The following is an 18,558-nucleotide window of genomic DNA, read 5'->3' on the forward strand; positions in this document are numbered from 1 at the left end:
GATACGAAAATACCATTTTTACGAAGGTTTGAAGAGTTAAGCAAGGTTTATTAGCTTTTGCAAGAGAACTACAATGTTTTGCTGATTTGGTGAAAGGTTTTCTTGTAGAGTTTTGCAAAAATAGCCAATAGTTACAAAAATGTGCTTAAGCCATCAGAAAAAACTGTAAGCATTTAGGATGTCTTCCAAAGAAAGAAACATGAAAAAACTACCACGAGCATGGCAATAAACTAGAGGAGCACTCAGAGTGCACAGACCTCTACAATTGTCAGATGCTGTATCTTGCAATGATAGTGAAAGTGAGGTGATAAAGAAGGTGAACACTAGGCTAGTATTTTTTGCATAATCCCACTTATTGACAGACAGACAGACAACAACCTCCTTGGCAGAGATAATTAATGGTCCATGATGGGTCCTATGGACTTCTATACATTATAGGTATAAAAATGATGGAAAGCACAAACATATGTAGCTGGTCAAATATGATGATTACAAATACATATTCTGACACTAAAATTCTAAATCTTTCAGGACATACTGTATGATTCAGGACATCAGCATTGTGGATATGTATGAAAATTTGAAAGACACATGCTCAATCATAAAAAAAAAACATATTGCATGAGAGAGGCATTGTGTGACTCCCAATCATAGAGTTTTCTAACTACATATTAAAGATAACACTTGAGTCAATCTTTTGCTTTGTACTGTATTGTGGTGCTTATTTCAAAAACAAAACCATCAATATAATTTTTTCAAAATTCAAAGCAGGGAGTTTGTATGCAGAACACATCTGGGTGATTTATGCACAGCTGATTTAAGTCATGAAATCAGGGTAGCAGTACAAAACACACTTAAACTGGTTGAGTGTATGTGGCTATGTCACATCATCCAGGATAGCTGCCTTGATGGCACTTTCGCTCTTGTTTGTGGTTGGAGCGTGCTAATCATATGCATAGTTGGGGCTCTTATTGTAATATCTTCATTAGTTATTGTAATATCTTCATTCATGGCAACACCAGGGCACACTACTGATTTTTTGTATCTGAACAAATTGTTCTCTTCTTGCACAGTCCACCATGGGGTGAAGCTGCTCTTCACAAGATGTTCACGCGGTCAAGATCACATACATTAAAGGGCTCAAGTTTGGGCAGGTGCTGGATAGGTTTAAACCAAAAGCATCCCAAATCCATTTTGAAGTTAATATAAAGTTCCTCAGGTCATACAGTGCCTATACAAAGTATTCACCCCCTTTGTATATTTCCCATTTTATTGCTTTCATAAACTGAAATTTAATTTGGCCTTTTTTTCAATAATTTACAAAAATCTCTTTAATGTCAAAGAGAAAGTGGATTTCTACAAAGTAATGTTAATTAAAAATATGTAAAAAATAAGAGATTGCATAAATATTCACCCCCTGCAAGTCAGTAGATATACCTTTGGCTGCAATTAAAGCATGTAGTCTGCGTGGATCCGTCCCAATTAGGCTTGCGCATGCGGATACTCCATTTTACTCCATTTTCTTTTTCTTTTCTTTTCCACGGCTCGTTTGGTCCGGTTGCACAGGGATTAGGCGCAGGCAGCCCAGTCCAGCCACACATTCTCTATTGGATTGAGGTCTTGGGCACACAAAAACATTCACATTGTTCTTTTTAAACCATTTCTGTGTAGTTTTCACTGTCTGCTTTAGGTCATTGTCTTGCTGGAAAGTAAATCATCTCCCAAGTCGTAGTTCTCTTGCAGACTGAATCAGGTTGTCTTCCAGGATTTCCATATATTTTGCTGAATTTATTTTACCCTTTACCTTTTCAAGCTTTCCAGGGCATGTTATCGAGAAGCACCCCCCTGGTGCTGCCACCACCATGTTTCAATATTTATGGAACCACTTATTCTACATTATACATTTGCAAATAATTAAGATTACTTTGTAGAAGTCTGCTTTGACTTTGACATTAAAGAGAGTTTTTTGTAAATTATTGTAAAAAAGTACAAATTGACTTTATTGATTGAATATGCGAAATTGAACGGAGCGAACTGACACAAATTTGAGCGGAGGAGCGGCCGAATGAACAGCCACCTGAGCGAGGAGCGGGATATTCGCACCGCTCACTAGCTCTGGTCGTCGCATATCTGAACATTATATTTTCAATGATAATCTTTCTGATTGTCTGGTCTTCAAACACCTTTATCATCATGTAAACTTTCAGTTTAGCCTGGGCAGGTAATTAATTAAGATTACTTTGTAGAAGTCTGCTTTAACTTTGACATTAAAGAAAGTTTTTTGTAAATTATTGTAAAAAAGTACAAATTGACTTTATTAAAGCAATAAAAGGGAAAATATCCAGGGGGGGTGATTATTTTTTATAGGCACTGTATGTCCTGGTTTGACTGGGGATGAGTTGAGTTGTTGAAGAGGTCAGGACAAGACAGATAGGGTAACTACCCCTCTCTGCTTCTTCAGGATTGCCACTGCTTGCTCATGAGTCACCCCTTCCAGGGATTCACCACTAACAGAGAGGATCTGATCACCACGTTTCAGACGACCCTCCACTGCTGTGGCCCCCTACAGGTGAGAGAAAAAATGTCACAACCATAAACTGGAATACTAATATACCACTATGTTATAGCGGATGGAATTTTGTTGGAGCGCGGAGCGCTTTGTAATTTATAGGCCGGAACGGCCATTCTTTTCCGCTCCAATTTCGCCAAATTCTCCAATATCACCCACAACACGAGTCAGAGGCTTGTCCAAATCCACCCAGAATTCATGTCTTCCTAATAAAAGCGAGACCGTTTAATTTCAAAGATTGGCCATTGTGAATTTGTTGATGCGGATGGAGTTCGCTAAATATTTTAGAAAGGAAACTACAGTGAAACCTTTTTGAAAGTAGAACCAAAGGGAGAGATATTTTCAAGTTTTGGACGAGTACATCATTGTTGTGTGGGAGTGTGTTCAGACGGGGCCTCGGGACTATGGCCTATGACTGGTAACAGTGGAGTGACAGCTTTCATCAAGCAGAAATAGCCCTGAATCCAGTTTTCACACACTGTATGCTCTATCGTGAAGTGCTTGTGGCTAAACAGATTAACTTAAAATATTAGCTTAATTTATTTTTTCCATTTGCCGTAGTATTGTCAATGGGTTTAATAAGACATATTGCAAAAGGGGGGCCTTTTCGAGAACCTAGTCGTATTTGGGGGCCTTGCCATGGAAAACACTTTTGATCAAAAAGCGATCACTACAAGTGAATAGAGTAAAATTCTAATAGATATCACCATAAAAGTTGCCCAATTGTTTACTCACATAAATACAAATATTATTTGTAAATAGTATTGCAAGTTTTCTGAAATCTTTTGATTGAATTAAGCATTATCTGTGTAAAAAATATGGTAATATGCATATAATTCCAAAAAACAGAAATATGAATTCTGGATAAAGTCAAGTTAAAAATAATGTGTTTTGTTAACATATTTGATTAAAAAGTTTGGTAAATACATCCATAAAGGGTAATAAAGCATTAATAAATCGATAAGTGACATAGTAATAACTATTTATACATATCCATGACCATGACTTCACTTATGAAGTATTATGATAGCCTACTGTCTTAAAAGCCTTTACAACTTGAGGTTTCACTGAGCATTATTAAGCTTCTTTGACCTCTTGATAATGCAATGATGAGGTAAAAAAGCTTTATAAAGCATTGTAGGGTGTAAGGGCTACAACATAACTCTTTATAGGTGCAGTTCAGGCTTGTGCAAAATTCCAGAATTGAATTGAAACTGGCTCTTAAATTCGAATTCAATTCTTGAATTTCACTTGCATTTCAATTGAGGTAGCAAACAGGAAGCAGAATTGCAATTCGAATTGTGCGTATCATTCACTGGTAAGGCATCTATCTCACCATTTAAACTCACTCTTTTTTTTAAGTGACAGCTGTTAAAGTGTATGTTTTCATAAAGCCATCAATAAATCATCACAATGTCTTGAAGGTTAAGGGGTTAGACAGTTTCCCTCTCCCAGAGTTGTTACCTTGCTGAATACAGTTTTGACGTAGATAGGTAGGTCACCATGAGGGCTACCAAAGCCTCCAACAATACTGAAGCCCAGGCCTTCAGCACCCCTCTCCAATGTGACATTTTTTGGCTTTGGAGTTCTGCCAACAAACACATATACAAAGATCATGATTGTTTGAGGAAAAAGTAAGAAGTGAAACGAGGCAATAGGAAAACAACGTCCTGAAAAATCCAGTGAATTTTATAATACTGGAGGGAACTCGCATTTTCTGTATCATTTCCATGGTCATACCACTATGACTCTACTTTACATCCTTTTTCCAGTAAAGACAGAGGTTATTATATTGTATAGTACAATTGAATGACAGAAGAAAAATATTTTTAAAGCCACTGGAAAACTGGAAAACAAATATTTTTAAACACATATCATATACACTGCTGAGCATGTTTGTTTGTGAGTTTCAGCATGCTTGTGTTACTGGTACATTGGGCCAAATGTACATGCAGTATTGCAGTACTGAGAAGTATGTGTAAACTCACTCAGGCTCACTGCTTGGGGCCTCAAGGTTGGCAGTGCTGCTGATGCTGGTGGACATGCTCTCCACCTGACTGGCAATGGCACTGATGTTGGTGTCTGCTATCACCTGCAAAACACATAATTAATGCACAGAGACACACAGACAACATTATGAAATAGAGCAACTAGGTGTTTACTTTTCACATCATTTTGTGTAGTGCAACTACAAACTGCGCTGCACATGTGCATTTTAGTTGCAGTTTGTAGATGAGGGAAGATTGCTCTGTCAAGACACAGGGACTGATGTCTGCACATGACCCATGTGTCTTTTCAGCTGGTTATCAAAATGTCTATCTAATGCATGTACTATATATCGAAGATATGATTTGATTTGAGGCTGGAAACAGAATCTTTTTATTGCATTACTTGAAAAAGACCACCATGCCTGCAAAAAAATCCTTACATGCCTTACAGAGCTTGCCACGCAGAATTTTCTCTGGGAATTGAAGCATTCTCTGATCTTTTAAATCTCTTTGTGCTCTGCTATGTTATCGGTAATATCAAACAACCAAGAGAAATTGGCATGATAATGAGATTTTACTTATTATGACCGCCGCTTCGCTGCGTTTAGGTTTAGTCAGATTTTTTTCTTTTTCTTTTTCGCATGTCCAAATTTCCGTCAAGGATTCCCGGGACACTGAAAGACCGGGGTAGACGAAACTTGGTGGGCATGTAACCCCATATGGATAGCATGGAACCATCGTTTTTCGTTTTGATCTGTAGCCCCCAGCTGGACTGCACCCCAAAAAGGAGGGTAGGGCAGACACAGTTTTCTGTGAATATCTCGAGAACCGTAAGGTTTAGGAGGACCATTTTTTTTTGTATGTTGATCTCAAGGGGCCATGTCAACCCATTCCATAACCACTCATTTCATGTATAGCGCCACCTAGTTAAACCCAAAAAAGTAAAAATGAGGTGTTGTAATCGCAGGTATCTGTGACCTAACATAGTCAAAACTGCACGAAATTGGAAGTGAAGGATCATTATGACACCCTCTGAATGCACGCCAAGTTTCGTGGAATTCAGTTCATGGGGGGCCACACAATAAATTAATTTATGTTACTATACACCAACTGGCCTGTAGGTGGCCGGAGACAGTTTTCTGTGAATATCTCGAGAACTGTAGGGCCTAGGAGGTCCACCTTTTTTTTGTATGTTGGTCTTAAGGGGGCATGTCAACCCATCCCATTACCACTTATTTCATGTATAGCGCCACCTAGTTAAAAATTAAAAAGCAAAAAATTAGGTGTTTTCATCACAATATTTCTGGCTGACATGGTCAAAACTGTACGAAATTGAAAGTGTAGGATCATTATGACACCCTCCGAATGCATGCCAAATTTTGTGAACTTTCGTTCATGGGGGGCCTTACAATAAAATAATTTGTGTACATTTAGTGACGGTACACCAACAAGGATTCCCGGGACACTGAAAGACCGGGGTACACGAAACTTGGTGGGCATGTAACCCCACATGGATAGCATGGAACCATTGTTTTTCGTTTTGATCTGTAGCCCCCCCGCTGTACTGGACCCCCCCAAAGGAGGGTAGGGCAGACACAGTTTTCTGTGAATATCTTGAGAACCGTAGGGCCTAGGATGACCAATTTTTTCCGTATGTTTGCCTCTAGGGATCATGTTAACCCATTCCATGTGCACACATGTGCATAAACAGATACACACGCACACACATACATTCACAGTAATCATATGTATGACACATACTCACACAGTAGACATATGTACACATGCATGCACATGCACAAACACACATACGCAGGCAAACACACAAGCACGCACACACACACACACACACACACACACACACACACACACACACACACACACATAAACATAAACGTGTACACGCACACATGCACACAATTCAAGAATTTCTCAGAATTATGAACAGGCAAGATAGGGGTGGGGTTGTATAAAATGAATTTTACATGTAAAATCTATGAACTAATCATGTTTTGGTACTTGTTGTCTAGCAGATACCAGTGAGAATTGAGTGTGGATAATGCAATTTAGTGAGACAGTTAGAATCATATAGGCCTTTCAGCGTGATTTATTTTTGTGGAAAAAATGTGCTGGACTGGGCGGCGGTCATATTTTCTAGTTTTATAACTTGGCTCGTACAAATTCAACACTTAACAAAAACATTCAGCCAAACTTCTTTAAAAGGGTGGCTTTCATTAAATGGCTGAAAATAGAGAAGTAAAGGCAGTAACCAGTAAAAGAGGATATGACAGTCGTCAATCAAACTGTGCAGACATGGAACCAGTACTCTTCTGCTATGTCATAAAAACATGACCTAAGACGTTAACCAATGGCACATCATTCTCGGATGACGTCATCAATCTGTACCAATCTCAAACCACCCTTTTGTGTTTGTTTGGGTGTTTTCCAGGGCCTGTGTCTATATCAGGGCACACAGCGAGAAAGTGGTCCTCACTAATAATTCTGCAGTGATCTTTCGTACCAGTGCAATGAGGCATGAAAAGGTTAACATCACATGTTCTCCTTCATAAAACTGAGGTTATATTCATAACCTTATGTTCTCTTTCAGTTGAGTTCACTGGCGACGATGGACAAGTGTTCACTCTGACAGACTCACTGGGGGCGTTGCATGCACGCCCTTACAGAAATTTCAGGTTTCTGGCAAGGTCATATTTTCACATGCAAATTAGGTTTCTGGCAAACAGTTGCGGTTAACTTTTGGTAATATTGCAGCAAATTTGCAGCAATGTCATTATGCAAATTAGGTTTGTCACCAGAAGTTCACTGGAAGTTTGCCATTATTGGCTAAGTGTGATGGCAAATCACTGGCGAACACATTTGCCACTAGTGGCAAACTTCTCATTGTTGCCAGAACTTTGCTGGAAGTTTGCCTCTAGTGGCCAACACTGGCAAACTTCTGGCGATATTTTCTAGTGAACTCATTTGTTTCCCACAAATCACCCACAAATTTGCTGCAAATCTGCAGCAAACATTACATTTACATTGTAAGGGCGGTTAGCATTGGAAGGAAGCTGACCATGTAGCACAAGCAGGACAATGACAGCACTAGTGTCTGGCCATGGCGGGGGTGACGCAATCGAGTGCTGTCAGGGGTGCATTATCGGAGGCGTTACACATCCCTACATGGACTGATGAGCACTTGATGGTGAGCTGCCAGAGGTGGCTGTTACCGGAGGCACTAGGATTTGAACATGAGACCCCTTCATATTTGCAGTGCCCAGGTGATGGTCATCAATGCAGGCCAACAATATGTCGCTACAGTAGAATACTGACAAGTGATTGTGTCTGGCTGTGGCTGAGCCACAATGCTTGTAGAGTGTTGGCCGCTCGCTGGCACAGGAGTGACTGAAGTGCTACTGACGGTGGTGTCAATTAATTTGTGTACTGTTTGCTTAGAGAATTTGCAGACAGGGCATGTCGTGAGTAATGATACGGTTGCAGCGGAGTTGCGGCTTGAAACTAGAAATGCAATTCCAAGGAATTACCAGTGCATGAAAATGCAAAAGTTGTGATGTAAAATATCATGTATAGTTAAAATAGATAATACAGAGATGGTTACTACAGTGATGCTAGGATAGACATGGTGGTTGCATAGCTTAATAAAAGTTTAAATAGTTTAAAAGTAGACCGTTTAAAAGTTGAATGTAGATAGTTTAAAAGTTGTTGATAGACAGCTAGTTTAATAGATAGATAGTTTAACCCTTTAGGAGGTTTTTTTTCGAAACGTTCGATTTTGACATCTTCATTTCAAAAGGCTATATCTTAAAAGTGATGAGATAGAGACTTTCTGTAAATTAGAGCAATATTAAGGATGACCCAAAGTTTATGTGGAGATTAAATGTTTATATCTAATTTGCATATTATGACGTCATATGGTGGCGGCCATCTTGGATTATAGAATTTTCATGAAAAGTTGCATGTTTGAATGATAAAATGCACCACTTCTTTCACCCCAAAATGTCCCTCACCTTCTGCATGCTATATTGCACAATACTGAATGCTCAGGTAAATAGTAAGTAGTAAACAAACTGTGTAAATCATTACTAATAAATGGCAGAAACAAACCAAATGCATGTAGCGGTAGGCTGGCCTTTTGCTGTAGAGATTTTCCATTTACTTCATACAGTAGGCACTCTGATTCCATGTATGGGGCACATATATATTATTCAGATGACACACAAACACAAGTAGACAAGACCTGTTTAGTTCAAAAGCTCACTTGCCACGGCAAGGCACAGATCAGGAGTGAGATGACGAGACAAGACGAGAGACAATGTTAGTATTTTTTTCTTTTTGTTGTTTTTGTTGATGTTTTTTTGTTGTTTTTTTCTTAGCTGACAAAGACACACACATCACAAGGACATGAACACACAAAAAAGAACACATAGTGTATGTCCTAAATGGTCAGGGAAATAGATAGCAAATCAACAGTGTAAATCATTACTAATAAATGGCTGACAATTTATGTAGCAGGCCTTTTGCTGTAGAGATAATGACTCCCTATCCCTATCCATACAGGGCCGGCATTCCCATCATCTTGTGATAGACTATGCATGGCCTAATGGCTCCCCTGCTCCGTGTCACCACCTCTGCTCCTGCTGCGAACAGCATGGTCAGATCTGCCTAGCGCGCGCGCCGAGTGGAGAGAATTTGCGCAACTCTGACTAGGCCTACTGTCATTCTCATTGCGACTCCCCACACTGCCTCTACGTTCCCTCCTAACTGTCCTATGAGCACTTCGACCTTGTCTAACATACCCAGTGGCATTAGACAAAGGCTCCACCACGCGTTACTGTGGCTGCGAGAGGGAGGAGACACGGTCAGAAGACAGAAGCTAGCTACATGGACATTACCTCCAGCCTCGTTCGCCACACCACTAACACCCTGCTAACTTCCCGATGAACACTCCGACCCCGTGAAACATTATTCCCACCACTGACATAGGGCAAACGATTCAACGTTTGTGCTTGGTGTAAGCTAAACTCTCACTTTGTCCAGCTGCAACATTGCAAGGCAGGGATGCATCTGAAGCCTCACTAAACAAATCACCGTCATTTTCTGAAGGCAGATATTCCCCTTCAGAATCAGGGTCCGCGAATAGAAGACCCAACACTTCATTTCGGGTAAACTTTTTTGATGCCATTAGACGATAATCTAATGCAAATACTTGCTGACGTTGACAATATCGCTCTGATAAAGTGGCTCACACGCACACTAGCTCCGGTATTGCACACACTGATTCAATGCGCTGTAGCTCGAAAGTTTTGTTTAAAGCATGACCTTTTTTGGACTCGGGGATGACGTATGACATGTCTGCCATCTAGTGGAGTGGAGGTCGAACGAAATATGACACCCTATTTGACTAAATCGGCCATTTTATTCAGTACCGCATCTTGTCGAGTAAACTCGACCGTGGCGCCTAGAGGGTTAATGATAGTTTAAAAGTAGACCATTTAAAAGCTGAATGTAGATAGTTTAAAAGTTTTTGATAGACAGCTAGTTTAATAGATAGATAGTTTAATGATAGTTTTAAAGTAGACCGTTTAAAAGTTGAATGTAAATAGTTTAAAAGTTGTTGACAGACTGAAAGTTTAATGAATGTTGATATTCAAATAGTTTAATGGCTGTGTAGATATTTGACTAACTTAACTAATGTTTTCTAGCAGTTTTGCTAAAAATGCTAACAATGTTAACTATGCTAACCATGCTACTTAGCTAACTTAGCTAATGTTTTCTAGCAGTTTTGCAAAAAATGCTAACTATGCAAACAATGCTAACCATGCTACTTAGCTAACTTAGCTAATGTTTTCTAGCAGTTTTGTTAAAAATGCTAACTATGCTAACATGCTAACTAGCTACAGTGGGTAGGAGTCATAGTTGATGACAAGTGACAGTTACAATGGCTGAACAGTTAAAAAGTTCAGTAGTTTGAAGGGTTAAATTGTTTATCAGTGAATTATTGTAGTGAGGACTTTTATTTTGAAACAGTTTTTGGCAGAGGAAGCAGTTGAACAGGATGTGTAGTCTTAAGAGAGCCAGTTTGTATGCTTAAAGCCTGAGACTGGCAGTTGCTGCAGGTGGCCTGGCCACCTGGCATAGGATTCTAATTGCTTAACGGCTCTATTGTGATTGCTCTATTGTGATTGTGATGACGGCTCTATTGTGATCAGCCCAATGTTAAGTCTATGGGGACATTTTGAATAGTTTTTAATTAATAGTTTAAAAAGTATAAAAGTTACAAAGATGAAACATACAAAGCACCCATGTCCTAAGTAAGACCTACGTAACAATGAAGTTTCTACGTTAAACGGTTGAAGCTGCATTAAATGCGTTAGAAGAAGAAGAAGAAGAAGAAGAAGCCTAGGAAGAACAGTACAGTTTTTCATGCACTGTAATAAGGGCTTCCAGGTGTAGGAGGGGCATTCACCAGAGGTGGGAGTAAGTCACACATGTGCAAGTCACAAGCAAGTCTCAAGTCTTAACCTTCAAGTCTCAAGCAAGTCCAAGTCATTTTTTGTGACGATCAAGCAAGTCAAGTCAAGTCATAGCTTGGGTCAAGCAAGTCAAGTCATAGCCAAATCATACAAATTCATGATGATTTACCCACGTTTTCATTTTAAAATAAGCTACAGTAGGCAAGTTATGAACTGCTGGAGTTTTTTTTGCAACAAACAAATATATATTGCATTCATTCAAGCCACATACATCTGAACGATTTTTAGAATAAGATGAAATGTATACAAATAAAAATAAATGTATTTCAAGTAGATCTATTATTCAAGAAGACCTATTATTGTTTCAATGTGCATCAAATATTAGGTAAGCTACATCAAATCATGAAATTATATTCAAACAGTTATACCCGTCATCTCCAGGGACCCAATAATGAAAAAAGTGAATCAATCAATGAATCAAACGCTGCCGCCGACGTCACTGCCAAACTTTGACGAGTGTGACTGCGCAATGGGTTTTAGTAGGGTTTAGGACCCTGTCCCTGTATCATATTATAGGCTACATAAGCCTAACATGTGAAGTACTTTTTTATGCTGATCGCTGGCAGTTAGCTAGGCCTACTGACTGTTGTTACTACTAGGCTGTAACGTATGGAACAGGGACGTGTTTAAGGGGGAGGGAGAAAGAGAGGTTAGGTTATATTGGCAACATTTTGCTTGCATATCAAGATTAAACTTAGACAAGAAAATGTTTCACTTTGCCATTTCACACAAAACCTAATATCGTGTTAACTAAAAAGCATAATAGATTCAGAGCCAACTCTTAACTTAATGTGCCTTAAATTTGACATTAGGTTTCTAACACGACTTCTGACGGATGAAAATCGACGTGGAGGTGGTTACGTCGCTAATTTGCGCACTTGTAGACTGATGTTCATTTCTCCTTTGAGTTGTCAGATAAATCATATGTGTAGCCAAGCATTATTATGTTTTGTAGAGCGTAGAGCCTTCCATATTTGCAGTTAGCCTACCTCAGTCTGTCTCATTTGACCTGGCACTTGCTGTTGGTCTGTCGCGTCACTTGGTAATAATGACAGGTTCGCTCGCGTGAAGCATGCAACAGCACCTAAACAGATTTTCTAAAATCGTAAAGTTAACTCCTTAATATCTATGAAAAAATAAAAAGTCAAGTCATTTCAAGTCATTTGTCTCAAGTCTAAGTCAAGTCTCAAGTCATGAATAGCAAGTCAAAGTCAAGTCAGGTTTTTTATACATGTTGATCAAGCCAGTCTCAAGTCCTAAAAAATGTGACTCGAGTCTGACTCAAGTAAAGTCATGTGACTCGAGTCCCCCATGTCTGGCATTCACTGAGAGAAGCCCCTAGCTGACAAGTTCAACGTTGGCTCAATGTTGAGCTCAGCCCACATTGATTATGTCCTTTCCTGGCAGTCTACTGTATTTACCTGGTTTCCATACTGTCTAAAGAGTTAAATATTTCTCAGCATAATCTCAAGGAAGAAGGCTTAAACACCTATCTTCCTCAAACTACTTCAAGAGGGAAAAAAACATAGAAGTTAGGTGCTGGAGCCTGCTGCCCAGAGTTGCTGCCCAGAGATCTAGGCCTTTCAGAGACAACCTTACGGCTTTCATCAGCAGAGGCTCCATTCAGCCATCGGGGAGGCAACATTGGAAGTTCAGTCTCGCTCTCACACTCATTACCTTGCGTTGATGTTTAGGTGTGCACTGTAAGTATGTGTATGCACCTGTAAGATGATATCTCCATAGGCATTCTTCAGCGTGTTGACCACCTCTGCATGAGAAAGTCCATCCAGAGTCTGTGAGTTTATGGATACAATACGGTCACCCACCTAGAAAGAGTGGTAGCAGTCAGGACTAATACATCTCTATCTACTGTACATAAACTCAATACCCAGTTAGGAAAACTTAGCCAAAACTAATGCTGTGTAATACATTATCCAGCAATACATCTTTTCATCATGAATGTTGTAATATTTAGCATAATGTTTATTTTGGTTGGTACTGTGCGCTCATTTTCAAAGCTGCAGTTTGTGGTGCTGTTGAGTTGTATGGCATTGTAGGCCTACTGAAATCTTAATTATCAATCTTGTTACTTGAACTTTTATATAAGAGCAGTAGAGAAAAAAGAATGGTGACACTTCCACAGAAAAACAATGGTGGCATTTTCCCTGTCATTTTTGGGGTTATGGAGATTAATTCCAAAAACTGTCATTCACTGCATAGAACTCAATCATGCTTGCCAGCACAGCATAGAATTTACCACAGTGTAAAGGTAGCCAGCTGGTCCGGGTGTTCGAGACCAGCTGGTTCGAGTCCGGTGTTACGAATCTTAATTGTATGCATGTTAACTGGGGATAAACAATTAGCACGTCATCACGAGTAGGTGGTTTTTCCTTATTTACTGCAGATGTGACTCCGATTCGAGAAATGGTGACATTTACCACACTAACTTTGCCAAGTGAACCTACTTCTATGTAATGAAGAAATATGGGTTAGTACAACAATTTTCCCTTTATTCGTGTCCATGACAAAAAAAACGGCATAGGCCTAATTAAACCTTTTTTTGACTGTCAAAAGCCTTTGCAAATGTAACGGCTTGTGGAACGTTGGTAAACCTCACTCACCGACGCCTCAAGAGTGCTGCTGGCATGCGAGCCAGTAGCCTGGCCTATTGGCTCAATTGTTAGCGCACTCACCTCCCGATCCGAGGTGCTGCTGTTCGCGGGTTCGAGTCCGGGCGTGTGCAGGGCTGAATCGCGCAGGTTCAACAGAACGCAGGTTACATTGGTGCCGTGACCCTGATCGGGAGTGAGGTTTAGGGGGGTGAGTGTAACGGATGCCAGCTAGCTTAGCTGTGCTTGTGGAACGTTGGTAAACCTCACTCCCCGACGCCTCAAGAGTGCTGCTGGCATGCGAGCCAGTAGCCTGGGCTATTGGCTCAATTGTTAGCGCGCTCACTAGTGCTGGGCGGTATACCGGTTCACACCGTATACCGGTGTATATTTTCGTTATGATATGAATTTTTAATATACCGCCATACCGGTGTATTTGATTACCTAGCGTTTGGAACAGCTGCGCCCAGCGACGGTTTTCAGACAGGACTTTCTTCACACCACGCATGGTGCCAATGCCAGGCATAGTGAGGGTAAACACAAAACACCCACAAGTTTTTCCCCTGAAGTATGACCCTTAAGGCTCAATTTCTCCTTAGGTAGGGGGTTTATTTAAGGGTGTTGCACAGAATACCTTAAATTGTTCTTTAGTTAAGGGATACTGCATTGAAAGGGATTTACCGTCACGAAAATTCTATTGAGATTGTTCAACAGCTGTAACCATATGGCTGTAACTAGCTGGCTAGTAGGTGATGTCGTTAGTTAGCAACCCACCGAACACAGTGAAGTTTAATGTTCTTATCATTCATCTCAGCTTAAGAATATTCGCTGAAATTATCCAGGTAGCAAGTAAAGCATGTTATAGACATGCACTGAGCAATACTAGCTGGCTAGTTAGAAATGATCCTGACTGTCATCAGTGCACCAAAACAAACTTTTTTGTTAATGTTTTGCCTAGCGAACCGAACCGAAGCTCATGGCAGGCTAACAAGACATCCACATGAAGTTAACGAGCCTATCACTAACGTCATGTAAACCACACAATAACAATAAGGCATGTTTCTGATAGGCCTATTTGACAGAGTAAGCATATTAGCAGAGAGGTTTTATTTTAAATTGTATAATTTTCAAAAAAGTATAATTATTGCAAGTTACACTAGCCTACTTTTTGTATTAGTTTTATACAAGATGTTTGTGAAATTTGCACAGTAAAAGTTCTGTATTTTGACTGCAATTGTCTTTGTATTCTGATAAGATTCTTCATAGAATCATGAGTGGCTCTTTGTAAACAGCATCATTTTCTGGGGCCATGCAAAACTGCATTACCACTAGTGTGGAGTTATTCTACATCATGACAGTAAAATAGACCATCCTTACTCAATGTAGGCTACTGCAGCAATTCCTCTCTCAACTTGTAGAAAATGCTGTGAACATCTGATTATGCATGGAAAAAAAAAACGTCATATACCGTGAAACCGTAAGAATTTTAAAAAATACCGTGATATAGATTTTTGGTCATACTGCCCAGCACTAGCGCTCGCCTCCCGAGCCGAGGTGCTGCTGTTCGCGGGTTCGAGTCCGGGCGTGTGCAGGGCTGAATCGTGCAGGTTCAACACAACGCAGGTTACACAAAGAAATACCCCTGATATCCCTATATCCTATATTTGAACTCGCGCACCAGTGACATACAAGATAGAAAGACTGATGTGCTAACAAACATGCAATCAAACACTTACAGTACAGTACCATGCCACAACACAACAAGATTACGTACACCTTTTAGGCATAGGCTACATTGGCATGTTAACTTGGGATAGAAGCCTATTCACAGAGATATATAATGTTTTCCACAAATGCAACAATGCTGCATTGCATTATCTTGATGACTGTAAGAGGGATAGCCTAATAATCTCTCCTAAAGATTAAATCAAGTGCCGAAAAATGGTCTCGCTGTAGGCTCATCTAAAATGTCCAATGTTCGGTTTAAATGCTGTAGCCAACAGCCTGTGGGCACCGTTATAATCTGTTGCATGCAACTCTGAACAAGTCTGACTTGAAGCTCCTGATTAGCGCGTCTGCCGACCATGTATGTGTTTTGTGTGGCATGGGTACAAAAATGTCATTGTCATTTCCATGTCATTTCATGTCAGTTTTTTCAGTACACCTGTTTATTGTTAGTACACCTGTTTATGGATATTTTGTGTAGCCAAGCCTAGCCTACTGTTGGAAACGATAGGCTACAACCAAAATGGAGGATCTTCGACAGGAAGTTCTTAACCTACTGGGTTGGAATTTTCAGATGGGGGTGGGTAGTCAGTGCCCTGTATGGCTCTGTAACATTCAAATTTCCCTTATTGTGACGTTTCAATAAGGATAATTTCTAACTAGCTCACAGAAGCGCATAGTTTCTGACATCAACCTCTCTCAACTAACCCACAAAAACCCAACGCATGGTTTTGTTTCACACCTGGAGTGTTTGTAGAGGCATCAGAGACCCAAATGGAAGCACAGAAAAGTGAGTTTTTTTAACAACATACTCTAAAGCAGGATAAACTATGAATTCTGTGATCACGGTGAGGTGGACTGTGCCATGAGGTATCGGATTTTTTAAAAAGGCATTCAGAACATGTTTGATGATGGTGGAGGTTATTGTCCAATGTTTATACAATACCAGTGGTATTCCTAGAGTGTTGATGAGTGTACATATTGTGAATGTGGATAATACAGTGTGATTAGTTGCAATTGGTGAATAAACTGTTTTGACCGGTGGATAAACTCTATTTCTAAAATTTCAGAGGTTGATAAACTGTGTTTACATCTGTTTAGAATCTACATACTTGTGTTTAGCCATTACATCCCTGATAAGTAGGCTATAGGCCTACCGAAGCTAGGCTATATCTCTCCACCTCTCCAAGTTAGCATGAGCCGCTTATCAGGCTGCACTCTCCCAAATTAACATGAACTTAGATTTGTGGAGCAACTGGTTCAGTATTCGTCAACTAATAAGGTTGATAAATAAGGTTAGATATTGACTATTTGTCGAATCATAGTCACATCTGCAGTAGCCTAGGCTAAATAAGGTAAAATGCCTGCTCGTGATGATGTGCTAATGGTTTATTCCCAGTTAGCATGCATCTCATTAAGATCCGTAACACTGGCCGAGTGCAAGGCTGAGTCGCCCGGTTCAACACAACGCAGGTTACAGCAGCACGGCATAGACCTCAATTATGTCCATTGCTTGCCAGCATGTTCAACCTTAAGTTGATGAGATGACAGTTCTTTAAAAACAAGTGCATTAGCTGTTAGCATATCAAATACATCAAATACAGCTATCTAATATGTACAAGGATACAAGGAAGTTTATTGTCACATGCATATAGTTACTGGAAGTAAGAAATGCAGTAAAATTATGTCTAGTGTCAGCCTATTTGTGCATTTATGGGGGTAAAAAGTGCAGTAGAAGAGGGGTTTAGTAGATTAAGTGGCAAGGGCTGCATAAGAAAGGTGGGGGAGGATTGGGGGTGGGGGGCCCCAACAAGGAGCACCCAAGAGCAACAGGGGCAAGGAAAAACTCCCTTACCAAGGAAGAAACCTTGGGCAGATCCACGGCTCAAGGGGCTAACCCAACTGCCAGGGGTCTTGTGTGTGTGTGTTGGGGGATGACAGGGGAGATGGGATAGTGTGCTGTGTATGTGGGGAGAGGGCAGTGTGCAATATGTGTGTTGGAGAAGCTTCCTCATGAGACAATGTGCTGTGTATGGGGGGGTGGCAGTGTGCTGTAAGTATGTTGGGGATGTGTGTTGGAGAAGCTTCCTGATGAAATAATGTGCTGTGTAGGGGGGCAGTGTACTCCAAGTATGGTGAAGGGACTTACTACTGCAAGCAGAGTACTGTATGTATGATGTATGTGAGTGATGACAGTGAAGATGTGTGTGTGGGCGGGAGGGGAGTGGAGCAGTGACTGTGTGTGTGTGTGTGTAGTGTGTGTGTGGGTAGGTGGGGGCAGTGTGCTGTAAGTATGTAGAGGATGTGTGTTGGAGAAGATCCTGAAGACAATGTGCTATGTATGTAGGGGGGGGGGGGCAGTGTGCAGCAAGTATGTAGAGGAGGCTTACTGTAGCAAGCAGTGTGCTGTATGTATGTGAGGTGATGACAGATGACAGTGATGATGTAAGTGTGTGTGTTTTGTGTGTGTGTGTGTTGGGGATGGGGATGGGGGGGGGGGGGCAGAAAGGCTAGGCAATCAAGGCAATCAAGTAGATAGATGGAGGAGAAATCAAAAATAATAAATAAAAAGATCTATGGAGATGTGCAAAAGTTGGAGAAAGTCAGATGTGTGTGTGTGTGTGTGTGTTTTGACGTGTGATGAAATAAGAAAACAAATAAAAGGTCTGTAGCATAGGGAGAGGGATGTAAAAGTACTAAAAGTCATGTAGGTGTGTGTGTGTATGTGTGTGTGTATGTGTGTGTGTGTGTGTGTGTGTGTGTGTGTGTGTGTGTGTGTGTGGGGGGTCATGAGTGCTGAGGAGTGAATGAGTGCAAAGTCAGTATAGTGTGAGTTCAGAGTTCGGATGGCCTGGGGATAAAAACTTCTCCTGAGTCTCTCACCATGAGGACCATAGCTTGTCCCGGAGTTTGCACCGCACACCTGTGTAGGCGTAAGCAGAGGTCCATGACCACACAAACTTCGTCCCACACAGCAGGTTGGTTGGGGGTGGACGAGAAGTGGCAGTGGTAGAGGAATGAGGTGAGAGCTCTCACTGCCGACGCCACTGTCTTGTAGCTTTTCTCAGCCATGGAAGACTGGAAATTGTAAGCTTTGGAGGGGGTCATATCTC

The 18,558-nt window shown here is 40.7% G+C and overlaps 1 protein-coding gene across 3 annotated transcripts in view; it reads right to left on the reverse strand.

The window, feature by feature from the left end:
* Positions 1-47: 47 nt before the first annotated feature.
* The window catches only part of LOC125300944 (multiple PDZ domain protein-like), a 68,687-nt gene continuing 50,176 nt past the window's right edge, over positions 48-18,558 (reverse strand). For 2 of the 3 annotated variants that reach the window (XM_048253138.1, XM_048253136.1), the window contains 4 exons: positions 12,833-12,937; positions 4,558-4,661; positions 4,034-4,157; positions 48-2,563 (listed from right to left, as the gene is read on the reverse strand). In XM_048253138.1, coding sequence (XP_048109095.1) covers positions 2,417-2,563; positions 4,034-4,157; positions 4,558-4,661; positions 12,833-12,937 — 480 coding nt within the window. In that variant the 3' untranslated portion in view covers positions 48-2,416. The remainder of the gene's footprint in view (positions 2,564-4,033; positions 4,158-4,557; positions 4,662-12,832; positions 12,938-18,558) is intronic. The other variant, XM_048253137.1, reaches the window with a different exon arrangement.

Source organism: Alosa alosa, chromosome 9, assembly GCF_017589495.1.
Source record: "Alosa alosa isolate M-15738 ecotype Scorff River chromosome 9, AALO_Geno_1.1, whole genome shotgun sequence".
Classification (NCBI taxonomy): Eukaryota; Metazoa; Chordata; class Actinopteri; order Clupeiformes; family Clupeidae; genus Alosa; species Alosa alosa.